This window comes from Engystomops pustulosus, chromosome 5, assembly GCF_040894005.1.
Source record: "Engystomops pustulosus chromosome 5, aEngPut4.maternal, whole genome shotgun sequence".
NCBI classification, from domain to species: Eukaryota; Metazoa; Chordata; class Amphibia; order Anura; family Leptodactylidae; genus Engystomops; species Engystomops pustulosus.
In genome coordinates this window covers 65,358,235-65,380,742 of record NC_092415.1, presented here as the reverse complement: position 1 = coordinate 65,380,742, position 22,508 = coordinate 65,358,235, and the positions used below count along the sequence as shown (strand labels likewise).

Here is a 22,508-nt window from a genome sequence, read left to right as displayed (position 1 = left end):
GGTTTTTTTAATATAATTTTTTTTTTTTAAACTTTTTTTTACTTTTACTTTAACTATTTTTCAGACTCCCTAGGGTACTTTAACCCTAGGTTGTCTGATCGATCCTACCATATACTGCCATACTGCAATATGGCAGTATATGGGGATTTTACTCCTCATTCATTACAATGTGCTGATAGCACATTGTAATGAATAGGTTAAAACAAGACAGCTTCGGGCCTTCGTGAGGCCCGATGCTGTCATGGCAACGGATCACCGCTCCCCGTGACGTCATCTGGGAGCGGAGATCCGCGCCAAGATGGCGGCGCCCATGCGGCGCCATCTTTTTGAAGCCTCCGGCAGCATTGCCGGAGGCGATCGCGGTGAAAGCACCCGCGATCGGTGCTAGCACCGATCGCGGGTGTTACCGGTAAGCCTTTGCTGCAATATGCAGCAAAGACTTACCGGCTATGGAGAGGGCTCGGCCCGCGAGCCCTCTCCATGCACCGGGACCCGGCGCGCGCCGTACTAGTACGGCGCGCGTCGGGAAGGGGTTAAAGGACAACTACCACCAGGATGAAGGATTATAAACCAAGCACACTTATGTGCTGATGTGTTCCCCCTCTGGCAGGATCTGTTATTCATTAAAGGGGTTGTCCAAGAGTTGTGAAAAAAAACTAGAGGTGGCTGGAGGGGACTGCTTAAAAAAATAAAGATCTACTTGCCTCCCGGTGCCCTCCGGTGTCCCACACTGCTGTCACTCGGGTCTGAGCTCCATGTAAACAAACATGATTGCCGGAGCAGTGCTGGATTCAGCTGTCGGCCTTGGCCGGCCACGCCTATCAGACTCCATTTACAGCATTGTGTATGGTTTGTTTACATGGCGCCCTGACCAGAGCAACAGCAGTGCAGGATACCGGAGGGCTCCGGAAGGTAAGTAGATCTTTATTTTTTTAAGCAGCCCCCTCCGGCCACCTTTAGTTTTTTCCATAACTCTCGGACAACCCCTTTAAGCTTATGCCCTTGTTTATAAGTAACAAAAAGGCTTTAAACATCATGCAAATGAGTCCGAGGGGCTGCTTACTTATAATAATTCCTTTATTTATACAGCGCACACAGATTAAGCAGCGCTGCACAGAGATTGCCAAATCAGTCCCTGTCCCCATGGGGCTCACAATCTAATCAACCTACCACTATGTTTTGGAGTGTGGGAGGACTCGGAGGAAACCACTGCAAACACGGAGAGAACATACAAACTTTTTGCAGATGTTGACCTGGATGGGACTTAAACCCAGGACCCCAGCACTGCATGGTTGTAGTGCTACACACTGAGCCACCTTCATTAACACCTATGGAGCCTGAAGTCCTTTCAAGCGGATCTATACGCGACCTTACACACGCTGTTCTGTTGTCCTCTCCCACAACATTTATCTGAGCTGATGATTCATGATGTGTTCTGTGGAAGGTGTGCACTGTTCTATACATATACTGTACAATGTGCAACATAATATGTACATAATGGTGCACATCCGTTATTCTTTAGTGTGCCAGGTTGGATGCTGGGGCCCCTTGACACTTCAGGCCCCATAGCAGCTGCTTTGGTGCTACCACTGTAGTTACGTCCCTGTGCACTATAGTAGTTAATCTTTTAGTAAAGCCCATGACACAGTGAGATGAGATTAAATTGATTTATTTTGACGAGCAAAATACAACAGGCTACTAGAAAATGACATTGACCTACATGTGAGGTATTTATCAAGACATCACTGTTCACTCCATTTATTTAATGGCTGTCTGGACATTGTCATAGCACCACCACAACCATCCTTTGAGTAGAGAAAATAAACAGCCATGTTTTATATGTCCACCATATATCCCTGAAGCTAGAAATGTTACATTTGCATAGAAATGAGTGAGAACTGTTAAATAAACAGATTCATGACCAGTCCTGCGTCAGATGTGAACATGTCCTCCAGGAGGTTGTCTATTTAGTATTCCTGAATTTTTTGTGCGGGAGGAGTGTGAACTGCTCTATTTTGTGAGTGACATTGGAAGAAGAAGGACACACAGAAGCAAGAGAATCGGGAGCTCCGGTCAGAACTTATTTTCTATGTTTTACATTTTGGGTTTACTGGATCAACTCTTCACTGTTTGTAGCTCCACGAGAGAGGTGTGCAGCACATAGCGGTTATTGCTGTATTTTTTGCTTATTTAGTATTTGCATGTGCTGGATAGTTTTTATTTTATACGGTTCTTTTACATTTTTTGTGTAATTACCCGCGAGGCAAGAGGAGGAGAACGGCACGAATCAGGGGAAGGTGAGTACAATGTTATTATTTTACCGGGGGCTGTATATAGATATTAGGGTGGTTGGATATTTATTACAGGGGGCCTGGGTATATATTAATTACTAGCAACATTTACTGAAAATGACATGTACTGAACAAGATTGTGAGGAGGACCTCTACCAGTTTGTGCCCAGGGGCCTCCACCACCCTTAATCTGGCCCTGTGTGTAATCCTATCTAATGTAAGGGCTGTTCTGGAAGTGAAGCTAGCACCTTGCGGATGTTTATTTTGGGTACAGCATAATGCAACACCCAGACATGACACATGCAACAACATTAAACAACCACCAGCAGAAGACATAAAAACAGTCTATACACAATAAAAATATACAGCTATTAATAACTAGTGATGGAAATTACAGGTAAAAAAAACTAAAGCTGCCATGCTGTGATAAACTGATAACAATATTTTTCAGATCTCAGTCCAGTGTCATATAAACAAAGATGATGAGTTGACAAAAAAAATTATCATTGGTTGCTAAAGTTTTGTTAAACAATTAAATGAATGGTGATAAGGGAATGTATTAAAGTGTTCAGGCCCTGGTCAGACCCTTCTGTATTGTACAATATAAGATGTAAGTTATATAAAAAGTAGATGCATAAACACATACACAGGGGGTTGTGAAATGGGAGAAGATATGTAATGCATACTTCAAGTAATTATTAACATATAAAAAACATCAACTTTGAGCAGGACGAGTACTGGATACATCCCTTTTTATGCTGTTGAGCAATGATCTTACTATAAGATTCAGAACTAAATAGTTACAAAATGCATATGGACATTCTTTATTGTTACTGTGAGAGATATATTCCTCTACAAGAAGCCATTTTGGACCAAGCAGACATTTTAGTCTCAGCCGGGGGTGCTGTTGACCTGTGTACAGCCATCGAAATGACTGGAGACTTAATTTTGTGTGAAAGTGTTTAGAAATTACTAAGGGTATGTCGGAAGCATTTCCGTCAGGTTTCCCAAATTTTTCGGATTTGCCCTGAATTGCACAGGGGTTTTGGCCATAAAGGGCTAATTCGAAAGTCACCTTTACAAATAATAAGGTCCGAGATAAAAAAAAATCTCTTACAGTTACCCATTTAGTGCCTGATATTGAAATGGATTCATCCCAAATAGTCTTAGAGGACCTGTCACCTATAAAATAGGCACTAGGAGCTGCTTACTAAAGCATTATTAGCAGTGATAAACTACTAGCTTTATCGGAACCCTCCAATAAAGCTAAGAGACACGCTGCAAAGTACAATAGGAACATGAGGGCGGGCACTGCCACATGAAGCTTAGCAGTCACCGTGGGACTATGGAGTGGAAGGGGTGGTCGGGGGAAGAAGCAGCACCTCGGACCGCCCCCTCATGAATAAGCCACTTGGAGTGTTTGCTAGCATTATCGGAGGGTTCTGATAATGCTAGCAGTTTATCAATGGAAATAATGGGGTAGCTCTAGGAGCTTCTTACTTTAGTAAGCAACTCCTAGTGCCTTTTTTTTATTTATAGGTGACAGGTCCTCTTTAAGGCCTGTTCCACACTTGCAAGTGTGATGCAGAGCTGCAGAAACATGGTACAACCATTATAAAGTGTGTATCATTGTGCTTGTGGCCAGTGCACTGTGTATTGGCTTCCTGGTTTATGGAAGACCACTAAATCAGAACCATGTTTGGTGGGGTAAACACTGGTGACATCCCTTTTAACCAATGCACCCTTTTCATTAAAGCTGGCCTTTTGCCATGTTTCACCTTCTTGTTGCAAAAAGTTTCTAAAACACATAAAACAAGTTGCAAGCCAAATATGATGAAAATTGCACCACAAATATGGCACTTGGATTAGTGAATTCCATTATACAATCTGGAATTGAAAAAGGATGGAGATTATTAATAAGAAGTGTTGGACATTCACACAATGGCATTATTGTCTTATTATTATTTTCAGTCAATATGCCACTTCTTCATTTTAGGTTTGATACACAAGACTCATGTATTTATGAATGTGTGTACACAAAGTAGAGACCAAAAGTTTGGACACACCTTCTTGTTCAAAGATTATTCTGTATTTTCATGACTATAAAATTTGTAGATTCACACTGAAGGCATCAAAACTAGGAATCCACACATGTGGAATTATATACTTAACAAAGAAGTCTGAAACAACTGAAGAACCTAGAATGTAAAACATATTTTCAAAGTAGTCACCTTTTGCTTTAATTACTATTTTACACACTCTTGGCTTCTCTTGATGAGCTTTAAGAGGTAGTCACCTGAAAAGGTTTTCACATCATAGGGGCATCATGTCAGGTTTAATAAGTGGGATTTCTTGCCTCATAAATGGGGTTGGGACCATCAGTTGTGTTGTGTCAGGTGGATCCAACTGAATAGACAGGTTTTGTTTAGAATTTGTATTATGGCTAGAAAAAAGCAGCTAAGTAAAGAAAAATGAGTGCCCATCATTACTTTAAGAAATGAAGGTCAGTCAGTCTGAAAAATTGGGAAAACTTTGAAAGTGTTTCCAAGTCTGTTGCAAAAACCATCAAGCGGTGCAAAGAATCTGGCTCACATGAGGACCAGCCCAGGAAAGGAAGACCAAGAGTCACCTGTGCTGTGGAGGATAGGTTCATCCAAGTCACCAGCCTCAGAAATTGCAGGCTAACAGCAGCTCAGATTATAGACCAGACCGCACAGAGGTCTAGCAGCAGACATATCTCTACAACAACTGGTAAGAGGAGACTGTGTGCAGCAGCCTTCATGGTAAAATAGCTGCTAGGAAACCACTGCTAAGGACAGGCAATAAGCACAAGAGACTTGTTTGGGCTAAAGAACACAAGGAATAAATGTCAGACTAGTCGAAATCTGTGCTTTTTTGCGACCAGAAAAGGATTGGGGAATGGACTCTACATACCTGTTTAACACCCAGATGCATGGAGGAGGAAGTGTGATGGTGTGGGGGTGCTTTTTTGGTGACGCTGTTGGGGATTTATTTAAAATTTAAGATATTCTGAACCAGCATGGTTACCACAGCATCTTGCAGCGGAATACTATTCCATCCGGTTTGCATTTAGTTGGGCCATCATTTATTTTTCAACACAGATGTTGCTGTGAAAGGGTTATTTGACAAAGAAGGAGAGTGATGGGGTGCTACACCAGATGACCTGGCCTCCACAGTCACCAGACCTGAACCTAATTGAGATGGTTTAGGGTGAACTGGACTGCAGTGTGAAGGCAAAAGGGCCAACAAGTGCTAAGCATCTCTGGGAACAACTTCAAGACTGTTGGAAGACCATTTCTGGTGACTACCTCTTGAAGCTTGTGCAAAGAGTGTGCAAAGCAGTAATCAAAGCAAATGGTGGCTAACCTAGAATATAAGACATATTTTCAGACTTTATTGTTAAGTATATAATTCCACACCTGTTAATTCATAGTTTTGAAACCTTCAGTTTGAATCTACAATTTTTATAGTAATGAAAATACAGAAAACTCTTTGAATGAGAAGGTGTGTCCAAACTTTTGGTCTGTATTATATAAAGCGTATCAATAAATAATATAATGTCATTAAAAATTAAACAACTTCTGAGGTGTCAATGAGATCTAATGATCTTAAAACCATAGTTTGGCAAGAAGCATCCCCCAATAGATCTTTGGCTGATGTAACCATGTCCCAATGAAATCAATGGCACTGTGGTCCAGAATAGAGCAGCACAGTCCCTATGTCACATGGTTGAAACTTAACTGTAAAGTTACTTAAATAGTTTTAGCTCAGCTGTAGAGAGCCTTTGACAATGATACCTATATCATGCTTCTGGCTTCTTCCTAGTCTTGAAATCGCCTCTTATATCTATCAGCCCTATTTGTAAAATCCTCTCGGCTTCTCCTGAAGTGGGTGGAACTTCCTTGTTGTGACATCAGCTAAGAGCAATGAGGCCAGAGCACTGAGGGCATTCACATGAATGTGCACAAGCAATTCAGCCAATCTGGACACAAAATCAGTGTTACTGCTTGTACAGAGATCTGGGGCAGAGCAAGGCAGGAAAGACTCAGAGCACTGGATCTCTGCATCATAGTAAGAGATGCTCATACAGTAATCTACTACACCACAAAGAAATATATATATATACATACACACACACACAGTGCGATCCAGAAGACCACCACTCTAAGAGGATCCCTCCCTAAAAGACTGCTTTTTAAAAAAAAAATCACTGATTTTGACTATTGACACTATTTATTTTATTTTTTATTGTTTATTATGCTCTATGGAAGCTTCCCCCTACCTGCAGACCACCCCTTTCCTGTGAAAATATGAAAATATAGCCATTCAATAGAATTGATATAGAGCCTGAGCTTTGTCTTTATTTGTGCATTCAAACTTTTACACATACACAATACTGCTACGCACCATTGGGCAGTATGCAGAAACTTCCATCCAGATTGCAGAATGTTTGTAATTGAATGATCAGTCACATGCTTATGACATCACTCAAGGTCCTGGAATTTTGCATGCTGCTGGCAATGTTGAGGACTGATATTCCTACGCATTTAACAGCTACAGATCGTCTCCTAATGCCTCTCCCAACAAGATCCACCCATCATCTACTCATCTCCAGCTTACACATACGGATTTTCCTGGCAACCAATCTAAACAAAGTTAAAACCCCTGCTAGCAGGAAAACACGACTGGCGCACTATGAGTCCAGTCGTAATAAATCCACCCCCAAGTACCTTGTAGTCCTATCACTACTGATTTATGCAAAGTTTTGGAAAGTTTAAGTAGTTGTGCTGATAATATCTAAATCACATATCAGAAGATGTTGCTAAAATTTCAGAAAAATAATCTGCCGTGTGAATGTGCTCTAACTATTAGGCACAGTCTACTAGTAAAGAGTGCATGCTGGTGCAATAAAATACAAGTCAGTAAACAATGCATATCAGCTTTATGAATATGAAAGTGTAAGTAAGTTACATATTTATTGCATCCATTTAACTAATAATCATTTTTAAAAAATCCTTTTAAAAAGTTTTTATCAGAAGAAAGAATTTTCGTTGGAGCAGGAGTCATTGGTCCATAATGTTGATCATACAGCAAGCATGATCTTTGTTTCTGTTCTTGAAGCTACATTCGCTATGTCAGTAGTGTGTCAGCAACTGTTCCTGAATCTACGTAACAGAGAAAGGCAGAGGCTGTGAGCTGTACACTTCATACAACACATAGGAGGTCATTTATCATAGTTTATCATAGTTGTAGTTATTCATTCATTTCTCTCTTTTTGCACCTTTTTAAACAGTTTATACAAAATTGGAGAAATTGTTTTCTGTGTTAGGTTTGCCCTACTTACAGTGGGTGCAGAAAGTATTTAGACCCCTTTAAATGTTTCAGTCTTTGTTTCATTGCAGCCAGATGGTAAGATCAACAAAGTGATTTTTTTTTGCTCATTAATGTACATTCTGCACCCCATCTTGATAGAAAAAAAACAGAAATGTAGATATTTTTGCTAAGCAATATTTTAGCAGCTTTAAGATATTTTAAGCAGCTTTTGAGCTGGTACAGCTATGAGTCTTCTTGGGAAGACGCAACAAGTTCTTCATACCTGGATTTGGGGATCCTCTGCCATTCATCCTTGCAGATCCTCTCCAGTTCCCTCAGGTTGGATGGTGAACGTTGGTGGAAGCCATTTTTAAGTCTCTGCAGGGATGTTCAATTGGGTTTAGGTCAGAGCTTTGGCTGGGCAGTCAACAATGGTCACAAATTTGTTCTGAAGCCTCTGCTTTTTTATTTTAGCTGTGTTCTTATGGTCATTAACTTATTGGAAGGTGAGACTTCGGCCCAGTCTGAGGTCCAGAGCAGAGTACTTGGCTGCATTCATCTTTTCTTCAACTGCAACCAATAGTCCAGTCCCGGCAGCTGAAAAACACCCCCATAGCATGATGCTGCCACCACCATGTTTCACCATGTGTCACTGTTGGGATTGTATTTGGCAGGTAATGAGCGGAGCCTGGTTTTCTCCACACATACCACTTAGAATTAACACCACAAAGTCGATCTTCTTCTCATCAGACCAGAGAATCTTATTTCTCATAGTCTGGGAGTCCATCATGTGTTTTTTTGCAAACGGTATGTAGGATTTGATATGTCTTGTGAATATAACTGTGAATGGGCTGCAGTGACAGTTGACTTTGTGGAACTTTCTCCCCTCTCCCTACTGTATCTCTGGAGCTCAGCCACAGTGATCTAGGGCTTCTTCTTTACTTCTCTGACCTACGCTCTTCTCCCAAGATTGCTTAGTTTGGCTGGATGGCCAGGTCGAGGAAGAGCTGTGATCATCCCAACCTTTTTCCATTAAAGGAGCTACTGTGCTCTTAGGAATCTTAATTGCTGTAGAAATTCTTTTGTAACCTAGGCCAAATCTGTGCCTTATCACAATTCTGAGCTCATTGGGCAGTTCCTTAGACCTCATGATTCTCCTGTGCTCTGACATGCACTGTGATCTGTGAGATCTTATATAGACAGGTGTGTGCTTTTACTAATCAAGTCCAATCAGTTTAATTAAACACAGCTGGACTCCAATGAATTTAAATATGAGTGTCACAGCAAAGGGTCTAAATACTTATGAACATGTGATTTTTCAGTTTTTCTTTTAATAAAGAAATGATAATGATAATATAATAAATGATCAAAAATATCAACATTTCTGTTTTTTTCAGTCAAGATTGGGTGCATAATGTATATTGATTAGTTGGCTGCAATTAAACAAATAGTGAAAAATTTAAAGGGGTATGAATACTTTCTGTACCCACTGCATATTAGCAGGGCAGATTTGTTGGCTTGTTTGATTTATGCCTGTTTTGGTGCAAATCGACTGAATTGGGCCAAAACAGGTTTATGGCAGGTGTATGCCAGCAAAACCTTGAGTTTAGCAAGATTGTTTCATGGAAGGAAAAAAAAAAAGGAGGGAAAAAGGTGCAAATAAGTTGCATAATGCAGGCCAAACAAGAGTGAGGATTTGACAGCAAAAGCTTTCTTGTTTTAATGTCAGGCATCACAAGCATATGCATAATTCATGCTCCACTTACAGGTGATGTTCACAGGCCATGCACGTAACGGTTAATAGAAGACTTGTATAATTACCCTTGTTAGTATAGGCAGCCGCTGTTAGCTTACTGTGCTCTCAGAATTCTGAATGATCCATTCAATTGCTTCCCACCCCTATAGGAACACAGATAACAAGTCACTATACACATAAAATGCACAGGAGGAAGGATGCATATTAAGCAGTAATGGTTGTCTGGAATCCCATTTACAGCTCTAATTGCAGTGAAATACACTGTAAGGCTGGGTTCACATCTTGTTTTTGGTATACGCTCAGCGTACCCACATACCCACTTACATACACTCAAACACAGCATCCAAACTCACAGACTAAAGAATGGAGGATGTGCATATTTTATGAGGAGGTAGGAGGCCCCTTTCAAAACTCTGCTATGGGGCCCTTCGACTACTAGTTAAGCCCCTGGTTGTTGGCTCCGTCTGACCCGTATAGGATGTATACTGTAAATAACACAGGATGCTACGTCTTTCCATCCAGCTGAACAGTGTATATACGCTCAGTGGAGGCAATAAAAGGCTATGGAGAGCGGATGCAACGTATTAAAGAATTTATACAGAAAGTATATTGGAAAATTGTATAACTTTTCCTTACACAATCCATATCAAATATGTGCTGATAGTGGACAACCCCTTTAAGTATAAAGAAAATATTTAAAAAAATATATTTCGAGGCCAAAAAATGCTTTTCTAAACATTCTGAATACTGCCACTACTTTATAAAACTTTATTTCACATTACTTGGCTCCCTGCCAGCAGAGTATGATGAGTCTCAGTCTCCTCATGCATTTTTCCTCTCCTCCACACTTCCTCTGCTCCTCCCCTCTTCCTTTCATGTTCATTTAGCATTCAGCAGTGGAAGAGGATGGTGTGGAGGAGGGGAAGATTGCATTGGGGGGACTGAAACATAGGCTCAAAGCTATCTCACCTGACAACCCCATACATATGCACATTCAGCTCAATCAGATGTAACTGTGCCCTTAAAGTGGAGAGCTGCAACCTGACACTTCTAATGGTGGCTTATAGCCCCAAGATTAAAAGGAATGCACTGCTTTATAAGAAGTCACCAAGTAATCTGTGGTCACATCTGAAACTTTATGGGCAGATTTATCAAGCTGTCTGAAAGTCAGAATATTTGTAGTTGCCCATGGTATTGTTGCAGCTTTTTATAAACTTCTTCCAAGTTAAGTGTACTATACATTACCTTTCTTGCATTTGATGAGATAGTGCTGGCCATTAGACCTTCTAGGTAGCTGCTCAAGCTGATTCCTTTCACAGTTATTATAGCTTCTTGGGTCAGTACTGTCCTACAATGAGAAATCACGTACAAAATAATTTCTAGATTATTGCATTAGTAAACACCAAATACACCAATCATTAGGTCTATAAGTCCAAGATTCTACAAGTTGTTTAGAACCTACAAATGCAAAGTGGTTTACATTTTTTAGAAGACTATTTAGAAACGTTAGACTAGGTCACCAGTGTTTTAAGGAGTGACGTCCCATACCCTCTGTATTGACCAGGAACTGATGCCCGATTCTAGATCAGATACTGATGACCGATTACTCTCGTTGCAATTCTTTATTCATTATGTAGGGAAATGTGTTGAGAATAATTAAAATATAAAAATAATCAATGAAAATCAAAACCAATGGATGTCTAGATTTGGTTTGATACTCAATCACTACCTGCAGAACTCCTCCTTTATAAAGGTTGTCATTTCTACCTGTTGTCTGCTCCATTTGCACAAGAGGAGAAATGATTCACAATCAGTGTTGATTTATAACTGGACAGGTCACAGAAGTATGATTGACTTGGAGATACATTGGGGCACATTTACTAAGGGTCCGCGGACCGCATTTTCGCTGGGTTTTTCCGACTTTTTCAGTTTCGCACCGCATTTAAATGGGGTTTTTGGCGCACGCAATCAAATTTTGGCGCAATCGCGTCGGCTTTCACGGGACACAAATTGGGGGAGGGGGATGTCGGACGATCCGACGGATTCGGACAACGCGCGGGATTTAACATTTCAAACTGTGTCGCAAGACATGCACTCACATACACCGGGAAGAAGAAGGTGAACTCCGGCGGACCTCAACAGGGAAGCGACACATGCAGGAAATTGGATGCACGATCTTAGTCAATTGCCGCAGCTCCGAATCCTCGTCGACCAACGCACCTCGGGGATCGCTACTGGATGGGTAAGTAAATGTGCCCCATTGCGTTGTTTTAGTGTTCCCTATATTTTTTGAGTTGTGTGTTTTCAGATCAACCTCAAAAATACCTTCCCCACGGTGGAATTTGCTTTCTCATCCCCTGCTCAAAATTCACAGGCAATGAAGAATCCAAAATGGGATCTAAAATCCCATTAGATAAAATATACATGCAAAAAAAATCAGAAAAAAAATTTATATTTTAATCTCCTTACTCTTCTGAATTTCCCGGATGTGGGGTGTAAACCAGCCTTTCATCAACAGACACCAAATTCGTAAGTGAAATCTATAAGACAAAATGAAAAATGTTTTATTATTGTACAGGCTGTTCCCTGACTTAAGGACACCCAACTTATAGACAACCTCTCTAGCGATAATCTCTGGATTCTATACTCCAGTCCCAGGCTGCAATGATCAGCTGTAAGGTGTCTGTAATTAAGAATTAATTGATTGTCTTTATTGATAACCCTTGTTCCCGTGACAACACAAAAATTTGAAAATTTGAAAATTGTCCGACTAACATATAAACTCAATTTATGAACAAACCTAAATAACCTCTCCTGTACTTAACCCGGGGACTGCCTGTACTGCTGTTAAATTAGAACAAGCTGCACCTGTAACTGCCGAGTTGTTGTACATGTTGGCGCTGTAGTACATCAATCAAGCAGGGAATCACTGGATAATATTTCTGTGTTGAAAGGACTTACGTCCATGATTCAAGACAAGGGTCTGTTTCCCCCATTCGTGATTGTGTACACAGTGTGCTAGAGCTAAGGTATAGGGTAAATCCACTCAAATATCCAAAGAGTAAAAAAACATTGTGGGCCCCTGCACTATTGCACACACAGTTTAACAAACATACAAAAATACAGTACAGATGTTTTAGATAAATGACACTCACATTTTTGGAACATAACACCATTTTCTTTTCTACAGGATCCACTACAGAATGCTCCTTAATATATGTTAAAGTTCTACCGGTTCCAAGTATCTGAAAAGAATCAAAGAGGTCATATTGAGAATTATACTGGTATCTAAAATTGTGGAAAACTTGTGTAAAGAAGTGGATTTTGACATTTAGTTGCTCAAGCTAACTACAACTAGAAAATCCCGAAAAAAGCCAGCACTTTACATGTGTGTTGGATCCAAGAGAGGGGACTTTATTTGTGTGTGGTACTATGATTTTATAGATGCAAGCAGGGCCGGGATGAGGGGTAAGCGAACCCCTAGAGCACTTCCCACCCTGGCTCGCCTACCCAGCCCTCAGTAGCAATCAGCGATATGTGTATCTTTAAGATACACATATTGCTGGTTGCTCTACTCAGCCAGCACCCTCTATGACCCAGGCACGTGGCTGCCGACAGGGGGGGCAGGCTGGCTACATACTTTAGGGGGGGTGGCTGACTATATACTACAGGGGGCAGGCTGGCTATATATTACAAAGGGTAGGCTGGCTAAATACTCGGGAGGGGCAGGGGACTGGCTAGCTATATACTATGTGGCTGGCTGGATATATATTGGCTGGCTATCTACTGTGAGTATGGGCTAGCTATATAGTGGAAAATTGTGCTGGGGCTACCAGATTAATGATGGGGAAATTATATGGAAGCATTATATGGGTAGCAGTGTCTTATCTGTATATGCAGGGGTCACTTAGCTTTTATCTAGGGGACATTATATTGACTGTGATTTTTTTAGGGACACACTGTGGAGATGCTCTCCAGAGGCCATAGTCACCAAGGTGGCAAATTCTGCAGAGATAAGTCACTGCTTGGAGAAGTTTCCATGACGTTCTCTACCTGATGGAGATGGATTGGCAACAATGAGGAGACTACAGGGAAGAAGAGTGGAATGGACCAGGCCGACACAGAAATAGAAGGAGACAGCTGTCGGTGCCCGAGTGCAGACCAGATGTGCAGTATATTTAATGCTGGTATATATTGATGTGTGTAGTAAATACATTTTTGGTATAAATTTTTAAGTGCAGGATATTATTATGTGTTCATTCATTGCTGGTAAATATTTACTTGTTCATCAAAGCGCAAATGGTCACTAGGTCACTAAAGGGTTAATAAATCTCGGCCTATGTCTGGTCCTGAACAGAGATCATATAATATCATTATTATGTGAGTAGAAATCTTATTAAAAATGTAATTACAAGGAACACACAAAACTGTACTTACTGCTCTCACAAGACTTGGAAGTCTCCACTCCGTGCTGAGAAGTCGATAACTGTGTAACCTTCCTTGACTATCGAGACTCCGATCCATCACATCCACACCAACTACACAAGGATTCATCGGGTTTGGGTATTTCCTCATGGCAGCCTTGATAACTGTGTCCCATGGATGACTGTAGGTAAAATGATACAAAATGAATAATACAATGATACAACATATCAAGATCAAGTGTTGTTCACACAGCTCTAAGGCCAGCTATCTTGACATATTGACAGCGACAAGCTAAAAATATAGACCCAGTCCCATACAATTTAAACAGGGCCCATTATAACTTGTTCGTGACCAATACCCATGTTGCCCTCCAACCTCCCTTTACCTATACAATGTTTACATCTTCCACCTAGGCTCCCCAGATGTGGTGTCTAACATGCTGGAAGACTGCATATGTGCCACATTACAAATAAAAAAAATTGTAGCCCTATCCTAAGGATATGTCAATTATATTAGATTGGTTGGGGTCCAACACCCAGCACCCTCAAAGACCAGCTGTTCAAAAAAGGTATCTGGTTGTTGAATGCAGTTACTGCAGCTTAGCAAGCTGGTGTCAGCAAGCTGGTGTCACTACTAGTCTGAGAACGGAGCTGTCTGATTTTATTTAATTGTTTTTTTGCCCTTACCTATTTTTTCAAGAATCCCAGAAAGACCCTTTAGTGCAAAATTCTAATGAACATAATATTGTTTCTGGAAAGCAACGCACTGCATTTTACATTGAACAAAACCTATTTTTTTCTATTACATATTATATATTCTATACAGAAAATACTTATAGTATGAGGCTATGTGCACACTTGGTTTTTTGGACAGTTCCAGCGTATACTCCGGGAAAGCTGTCGAAGTAGATGCTGTCCATAGACAGATACTGGCAAATACAGGCATTTTTCTAGGCTCTGTCTGCTCAGTTTATGTTGCATAGGTCAGGAAAGACAGGATGAAAAAGTCTAGAAGACTGCACTTTTTCATCCTGTTGCCAGATATTAAAAAAATATATGTTCAACAGAGGGCATACTATGGGAAACAGAGGTCTCTGTATGGCAACCATCTCCAGCTCAGCTAAACATAGGCTCTGGGTGATGTAACTGTGCATAAATAAAGACACCTTACACATCAGAAGCAGCAAATTACTACCCAATGCTGATGTTGTTCCTCCTTCTATTTTCGGGGGTGGGGTGGGAGAAGGATCTGATCAGGAGGATGTTTTGGGGATCTTTTGAGTCAAAAAATCACAAGGGCCTCAAACAGAGAACCATTGTTAATGCAATGTAAAGACAGATTTATGACTCAGAATTTTTTAAAATAATCACAAAAAAATGAACAATCCACTACCCACCCTGGTGTATGTGCTGCTGCTATTATTATACTCTTCTTAGGATTATCTAACAAAAATCCAACAGTGATTTATTAATGGGCCAATGGTACTTTAATAATTCTGAAGGCCTTGGAGCTCCAAAAGCAGACCTAGAATTAGCGCCTGCCCAATGATAAATAACTCCCATCGTTTTTTTAAATTGGTCTATTTCTGCTTGTTCTACTTTTTCCTGCCTTTACTAAATTTTTGACAAATATCATAAAACTCTTTTAACACCATGTTGGTGCAAAATTACGAGAAATATTATAAAAAAATATTTAGTAAGCAAGACATAGCCATTCCTATTTGATAAAGACTATTCCTTTCCCATTACATAATTGCAAAGCCATGGGCAAAGAATAAAAGCAGTCCTGGTTTAAGCTGTTTTATATTCAGGACACAGCAACACTCAGTCCAGACAATACTTATAGTGTTAGGACAGTATTTATACACTGCTGGGCGACAGACATGAACATAAAGGAGCAATTACATGACAAAGGTTATGTCTTGGAGAATAAAAGGTGTAGAAGATAAAAAGTGGCATCTATCATCCTGAAAGCAACAACAATGATCACCAAATAAAACTTCCACCTCAGGCCATTCAGCTACACAATTAATACTGAAAGGAATATAAAAGAATATCTAAACCAGTGGACTATGAGAAAGCAGGTGAGAACATCTAGACAGCAGTGTGGTACTTTACTTCTGGAGTAAGGACACATGATCAGGTTTTTGCATGCATTTTTTTAAATGAAAATCAAGTGGATTGAAAAAATTCAAAAACTACTGAAGAATACAAAACTAAAACTACAAAAAATTCTCTACTACAGATTAGAAATGGATTGTGTTATGTTTTACCCTTCATCGCTTATTTATTATACTCTGTATCAGGTAACACAACCTTTACCTTTTCTCTGCTGCAGTGAAAAGGAGCAACTAGATTAAGGACATATAAGACTTAAATAAATACAACAAAAAAACTGGTACCTTTTTTAAATTCTTCTGCATGAGTGAGTAATAAGTGTGTAATCCATAATGATGATCCTAAACAAAAATGCTCTAATTATAATTAGTAGTAGACCAAAGGATTACATCGAGCTAAATGTAAAACCCCTACTATCCAAGATCAGACAAAAGGTTGCTGTGTGGAAAAAGTTGAATCTCCCCATGGCGGCGAGAGTTGTTATCTTCAAAATGGTACTATTGCCCCAGATCTTATTTATATTTCAAAATAGCCCAATGATGATCCCCAGGAAGGTATTTTCAACCCTTGACTCTCTTCTAGGGCAATTAGTATGGAATGGGAAAAACGCACGGGTTAGTTTGAGGAAGTTGCATGCTACAGTAGAGAATGGTGGATTAGCTCTACCGGATTTTTTGAGTTATTTTATTGCAGCACAATGGCAAAATATTATTGATAGTGATAAAGAAATGATGAATTATATTCTAAAAAAGAAGTATGGGTGTTTATGTGATTATGATATATGGTGTTTACTGGAAACTGGTGTTTTTAAGAAATTTTCACAGCAGGATGAGTATTCGATTTTTTCACTAACACAATGGGTATGGGATCAGATTAAAAGGAAAAAAGGAGTAAATGGATATTTGAATGTAACACCACTGTGTGGATTTGTAAAATGGACTCCGGTATCGATAGAGTCCCTGAAATTTTGGAGGGGAAAAGGGGTTAGGTTTTTGCATCAGGTGATAGATCAAGGGAGTTTAAAATCCTTTGAAGGGATGGCTGTGGAATTTGGTTTAGGGATAGGGGATTGGTTTTTCTATGTTCAACTTAAAAGTGTGCTAAGTGCCTGTCTCTCTGACAAAGAATTCCAGCAGGAAGAACACCCATTAAAGGACTTGTTTGACCCTATAACTCGGAAGGGCCTGATGTCTAGGGTTTACAAGATAATGCAAAAAGAGCACGCACCTCCTGCAATGGAATGCTTAGCAAAATGGCAGAATGATGTACCTGACCTGACAGTGGAGGAATGGGTAGACTCTCTACAGATGATGAAAAAAACGATCAAAAACATGTCTCATGTTATCTCCCAAATTTTTATAGTGCACATGACGCCGAAACGGTTAAACCATATGTGGAAAAAGAATGATGAAAAGTGCCCAAGGTGCAACCTGATAGATGCGGACCTTGTGCACATGTTATGGAGATGCCCAAAATTACACCGCTATTGGACAGCGGTCCTTGACAAATTACAAGTAATATTTAATTGCAGTATCGCAGCAAATCTGCAGGTTTGCATTTTGGGCACGAGAAGAGGCATTGTTGGCCCCCCGGGATGTATCCCGAGTGTATTGAAGGGTTTATTTATGGCAAGATTAACAATTCTGAGTCATTGGAAAGATTTAGAGGCACCGAGGATTAAGAGGTGGGAAGAAAGGATGGATACTCTATTACTAGCGGAAAGATGGGAGGAACTTGGGGCAGGGATCTGCAGAGATAGCTCAAGGAATATCTGGTTGAACCGCTTGTGAACAACAGTCTCGCGACTTCAAGGCTCTTCGGCTGAATATTCTTTTATTACTGATTTATGAATATTGGTTTGCTCTTCCATGGGGCTCAGGTGAAGGGATCTGCCGCCAGTCGCCGGGGGGAGGGGGGGATGGAGGAGGGGCAAGACCACGCAAGTAATAGATGGATGCAAGGATAATGAATAATGGTCTTGCAGAGGATAGATTAATGGAAAATATAAAATGCTTTTTATGTGGTGTATTTTAATGCTCTTCATAACTTGTTGATAAATAAAGCTTTAAAAAAAAAAAAAAAATGCTCTAATTTTAAAATCCACATTGCAGGTCAATTTTCACAAATATAACATAAAATACCTCATTACTGTACTCCATGTGGTGCCTCCACCTCCTGCCACCTACAATAGGTGCCTGGGGATGCCCACTCTGCCAATCACTGGCTGCAGTGGTGATCTGTCTCAGTCAGTGATTAAGGTGGCATCTCTTAACATCTCCTATTTATGTGGAACATAAGCAGGAAGTATGATTTTTTTTCAAGCAATCATATGGACAACAATAGAAAAATACCCAGAAACTGTTGGCACCAACAGGAGATTTTTATGTACCCTGTACTAAAACACTGGTATAGCTTTGTACTATTTAAGTTGTTGAAACCATGCAGTCTGTTTTGAGAGGTGAAGTTCCATTACTACTGGTCACAGGTACATAACTTCTGAGGCTCCACACGTATCAATGTTATTGGAGCAGCCATTATAAACCAGTTTTATACTGATACTTCTTATGTATTCAGGATCTTGTGGAAAACCTTCCCATAAGAATGGAGGTTGTTACAGCTTAATGGGCCCAACTCCAAATTTCCAATGGTTAAAGAATTGGAAATTATTTCATATTTCCCCCATACTGTAGCAACATCTAGAACATGGTCTCCTCCTCTGCCCTTTGCTGGTCCAGCTTTATGACATTGGTATGTCATCCATCACTTCTGGCCGTCAATAAGCAGTGGAGACAGGATCTTGGACCTTCCTACAGCATTCTGTATAGTAAAGTCTAAAGCTTTAGCCATTAATAAAGACAAGAAAGAAAGCTGACACCGCATGAAATGTCAACTCTCTCTTTACTAATCCATCCTATGTCCTCCTCCCATCGGTTATCCAGAAAACACCAGATACATAGCAAGCTCTAGGCTTCTCTGCAGTCACTTTCACCTTGGACTTTGCATGTAAGATAGCGACTGATGGCTGGTGCAAGCAGCAGAATTTTAATTTAATAGGTAATTTTATACTGTTCCCTTATAAAGAATGTCTGGACTATTATACAAGCTCTTACACCTCTTCTGTCACCCCTTCATCCTCATAGACTGTAAGCTCTTGGGAGCAGGGCCCTTGCTCCTATTGTTCCATATAACTGTTTGTACTCTCTGATGTAATATTATATTTGTATATGTCCCCTATGATTTATAAAGCACTACGGAAGTTGAGGGCGCTATATAAATAAAGATTACAGGCAGTCCCCGGGTTACTTACAGGATAGGTTCCATAGGTTTATTCTTAAGGTGAATTTGTATGTAAGTCAAAACTGTATATATTTTTTTCCCCATTGACAATTGGAGTTTAGCAATAAAGATTCATTACAGACACCTTACAGTTGATCATTTGAGTCTGTGACCATAGTAAAGCATTCAGAGAGCTTCACCAGAGGTCAAAGGGGGCATAGGGGTCTGTCTGTATCTAGGGGTCGTCTGTAAGTTGGGTGTCCTTAAGTAGGGGACCGTGTGTATTATTATAATTAGAGATAAAGGCTTTTACATACACATGTCATGTATTGGACCATATTTTACCATTAATTTTTTACCATAGATTTTGCTTTTCATAGACAGGAGCTTTAAATACTAAAAAGGTCCATCCCATAACAACTTCGCCCTGTCATTCTCATCAGCCATTACAGAGAGACTATAAAATGTGTAACAAAAAACCCATTCAACTTGACCACAGGTATTAATATTTAATTAGAACACAAAATGTGGAAGAAATAAAAAAGGTTCATGTCAATACAGGAACAATGTAGGAAACTGATCCAGGGCAAAAACAGACGTCTCACTGGACAATCCAGAGAAGATCCTATTCATAAAATAGGAATAAGACATGGAAAGGTGCTATATTACATCCCTGTTCTTGAGTGGGTGCATTTACACCCAGGCCTAATAACTTTAGGGGGCCCATAATATAAAGACTTCACCTTACAAAGAGATCAACATTATAAATATTACATTATAGCTGGAAGGACTGGTAGAAATGTTACACTTTAGCCAAGCAGCTTAAAGTTACAACTCAGACAACTTCATAAAAAGTTTTGTATAAGTGATTGACAGGAGCATACAGTCACCTACATGAAAAGCTTTGAATGGTGGGCTGTCTGGTCCAAGCTAACTAGGAACAGGGAGCAGACAGGCGCATACAGTCACCAGTTGCCTGGTGCACACAGTTTGCTATATATCATGTATAGAGGCAAGCTCATTGTAACCATTAATATAATTCATGGGGAGACAGGCAGATACAGCCTCGTATATCAATGTACACAAGTGCATACAGCCTCCTCCAATACAAGCTTAGCATGTATGATAGGTGGGCAGGTACCTACAGTTCCCTATTGTGCTATGATGGTAGGCACAATGAGGTACATAGTGTACAAGCTTTAGTCAGTTGCATGCAGTCACTTTCATTACATGGTTATTATTGATGGTGGGCAGTCAGGTGCACACAGTCACCTACATCACCAGCTTAGTATGTATGGACAGCAATCATAAGCTTAGCTTGCATGATGGCCAGTCACTTTTATCACAAGCTCAGTGTGAATGTACAGCAGTCAGATGAGTACAATTACCTATATTACAAGCCAAAGTATGAATGGTGGGATGTCAGGTGCCTACATCACAGGCTAAGTATAAGTATTGGGCAGGTAGGTGCATACAGTTACTCTCATCACAAGCTAGGTGTGAATGGAAGGAGGTCAGGTAAATATACTTACATATATCACCAGCTTAATACATTGATAGGCAGGTAGGTGTATGCAGTTACTCTCATCACTAGCTCAGTATAAGTGATAGGTAGGTAGCTCCATACAGCTCCTTACGTAGTCAGGTGAATGAGTGTTCCCTATATGACAAGCTATGTATGAATGGTGGGCAGTCAGGCGCATACTGTCACCTGCATAACCACCTTATTAGGAATAGTGGGAGGTTATATATATATATCACTAGCTTAGTATAATAATGGTAAAAGTAACTACATTATCAGTTTATTATGAATGTATAGCAGTCATACAAATACAATTACCTATATAACAAGCTGGGTATGAGTGGAGGGCAGATAGGTACATAATGTTATCCACATCACCAGTATGAATGGTGAGTAGGTAGGTATTTACTGTCGCCTATATCATCAGCTTAATATTAGAGGTGGGAAAGTAGGTACATACTGACACCCACATCACTAGCTTAGTAGGTAAGTACAGGCTGTCCAACCCACATCACCAGTTTAGTGTGAATGGACAGGTAGGTACATACTGTCACTGTCACCTTAGTATGAGTGGTGGGCAGATAGGTACATACTGTCTCCCACATCATCAGCTTGGTAGGTAGGTACCTAATGGCACCTATATCATCACCTTAGTATGGGTGATGGACAGGTTGGTACTATCACCTACATCACCAGCATATTGTGGGTGGTGGGCGGCTTAGCAGGAATGCAGTCACCCATGTGAGGGTCAGAAGATGGAGAGATGTAGGACAATGCACAGGTACCTGAACACATGCTCTGAGCTCCAGATCTTCATGTCTCCCTCCTGTCTGTGTCCTGTGCGGAGGAGACGGGGTATATGGAGGTGCTGCTCAGCGGGGATGGGTCCTCCGCCCTGGAGATGACCGGAGAGCTGTGTGCATGTCCCCGGCACAGCGGGCGGTGAGTCCCGGCTCTGCTGCTGTCTCCCTGGTACCGGCTGATGATGAGGATGCGCCCTCCCTCCAGCGCCCGCATCAGCAGCAGCAGCAGCGCACGTCACCGCCAGGGCCGCCCCATCCATTGTCTGCAGAGGAGAAGCTGCATGCCGGGCACATATAGAGACACTATGGAGGGCATGACTGCCACATATAGAGACACTGTGGAGGGTATGACTGGCACATATAGAGACACTATGGAGGGTATGCCGGGCACAGATAGAGACTGTGGAGGGTATGTCGGGCACATATAGAGACACTATGGAGGGTATGCCGGGCACCTATAGAGACACTATGGAGGGTATGCCGGGCACAGATAGAGACTGTGGAGGGTATGTCGGGCACATATAGAGACACTATGGAGGGTATGCCGGGCACCTATAGAGACACTATGGAGGGTATGCCGGGCACAGATAGAGACACTATGGAGGGTATGAATGGCACATACAGAGACACTATGGAGGGCACGGCTGCCATATATAGAGACACTATGGAGGGTATGAGTGGCCCATATAGAGACACTATGGAGGCTATGACTGCCACATATAGATATAGTATGGAGGGTATGACTTCAACATATAGAGACACTATGAAGGGCATGACTGCCACATAAATAGACACTATGGAGGGTATGACTACAACATATAGAGACACTATGGAGGATATTACTGACACATATAGAGACTCTATGGAGGGCATGACTGACACACAATAATGAGACACTATGTAGGGCATGACTGCCACATATAGAGACACTATGGAGGGTATGACTGCCACATATAGAGACACTATGGAGGGTATGAGTGGCAC

The 22,508-nt window shown here is 40.8% G+C and overlaps 1 protein-coding gene across 2 annotated transcripts; it reads right to left on the bottom strand.

The window, feature by feature from the left end:
• Window positions 1-1,653: 1,653 nt before the first annotated feature.
• On the bottom strand, window positions 1,654-21,738 carry PRELID3A (PRELI domain containing 3A). Of its 2 annotated transcripts, none has more exons than XM_072152270.1 (7): window positions 21,507-21,738; window positions 13,819-13,987; window positions 12,537-12,626; window positions 11,851-11,921; window positions 10,627-10,729; window positions 9,447-9,524; window positions 1,654-7,477 (listed from the first exon to the last, which is right to left on the bottom strand). In XM_072152270.1, the coding sequence occupies exons 1-6, from the start codon at window positions 21,536-21,538 to the stop codon at window positions 9,471-9,473; spliced, it is 519 nt and encodes a 172-aa protein (XP_072008371.1). In that variant the 5' UTR covers window positions 21,539-21,738; the 3' UTR covers window positions 1,654-7,477; window positions 9,447-9,470. The 2 variants fall into 2 exon arrangements, with proteins under 2 accessions (XP_072008371.1, XP_072008372.1); XM_072152271.1 differs by lacking the exon at window positions 21,507-21,738 and adding an exon at window positions 16,208-16,261.
• Between the last annotated feature and the right edge of the window lie 770 nt (window positions 21,739-22,508).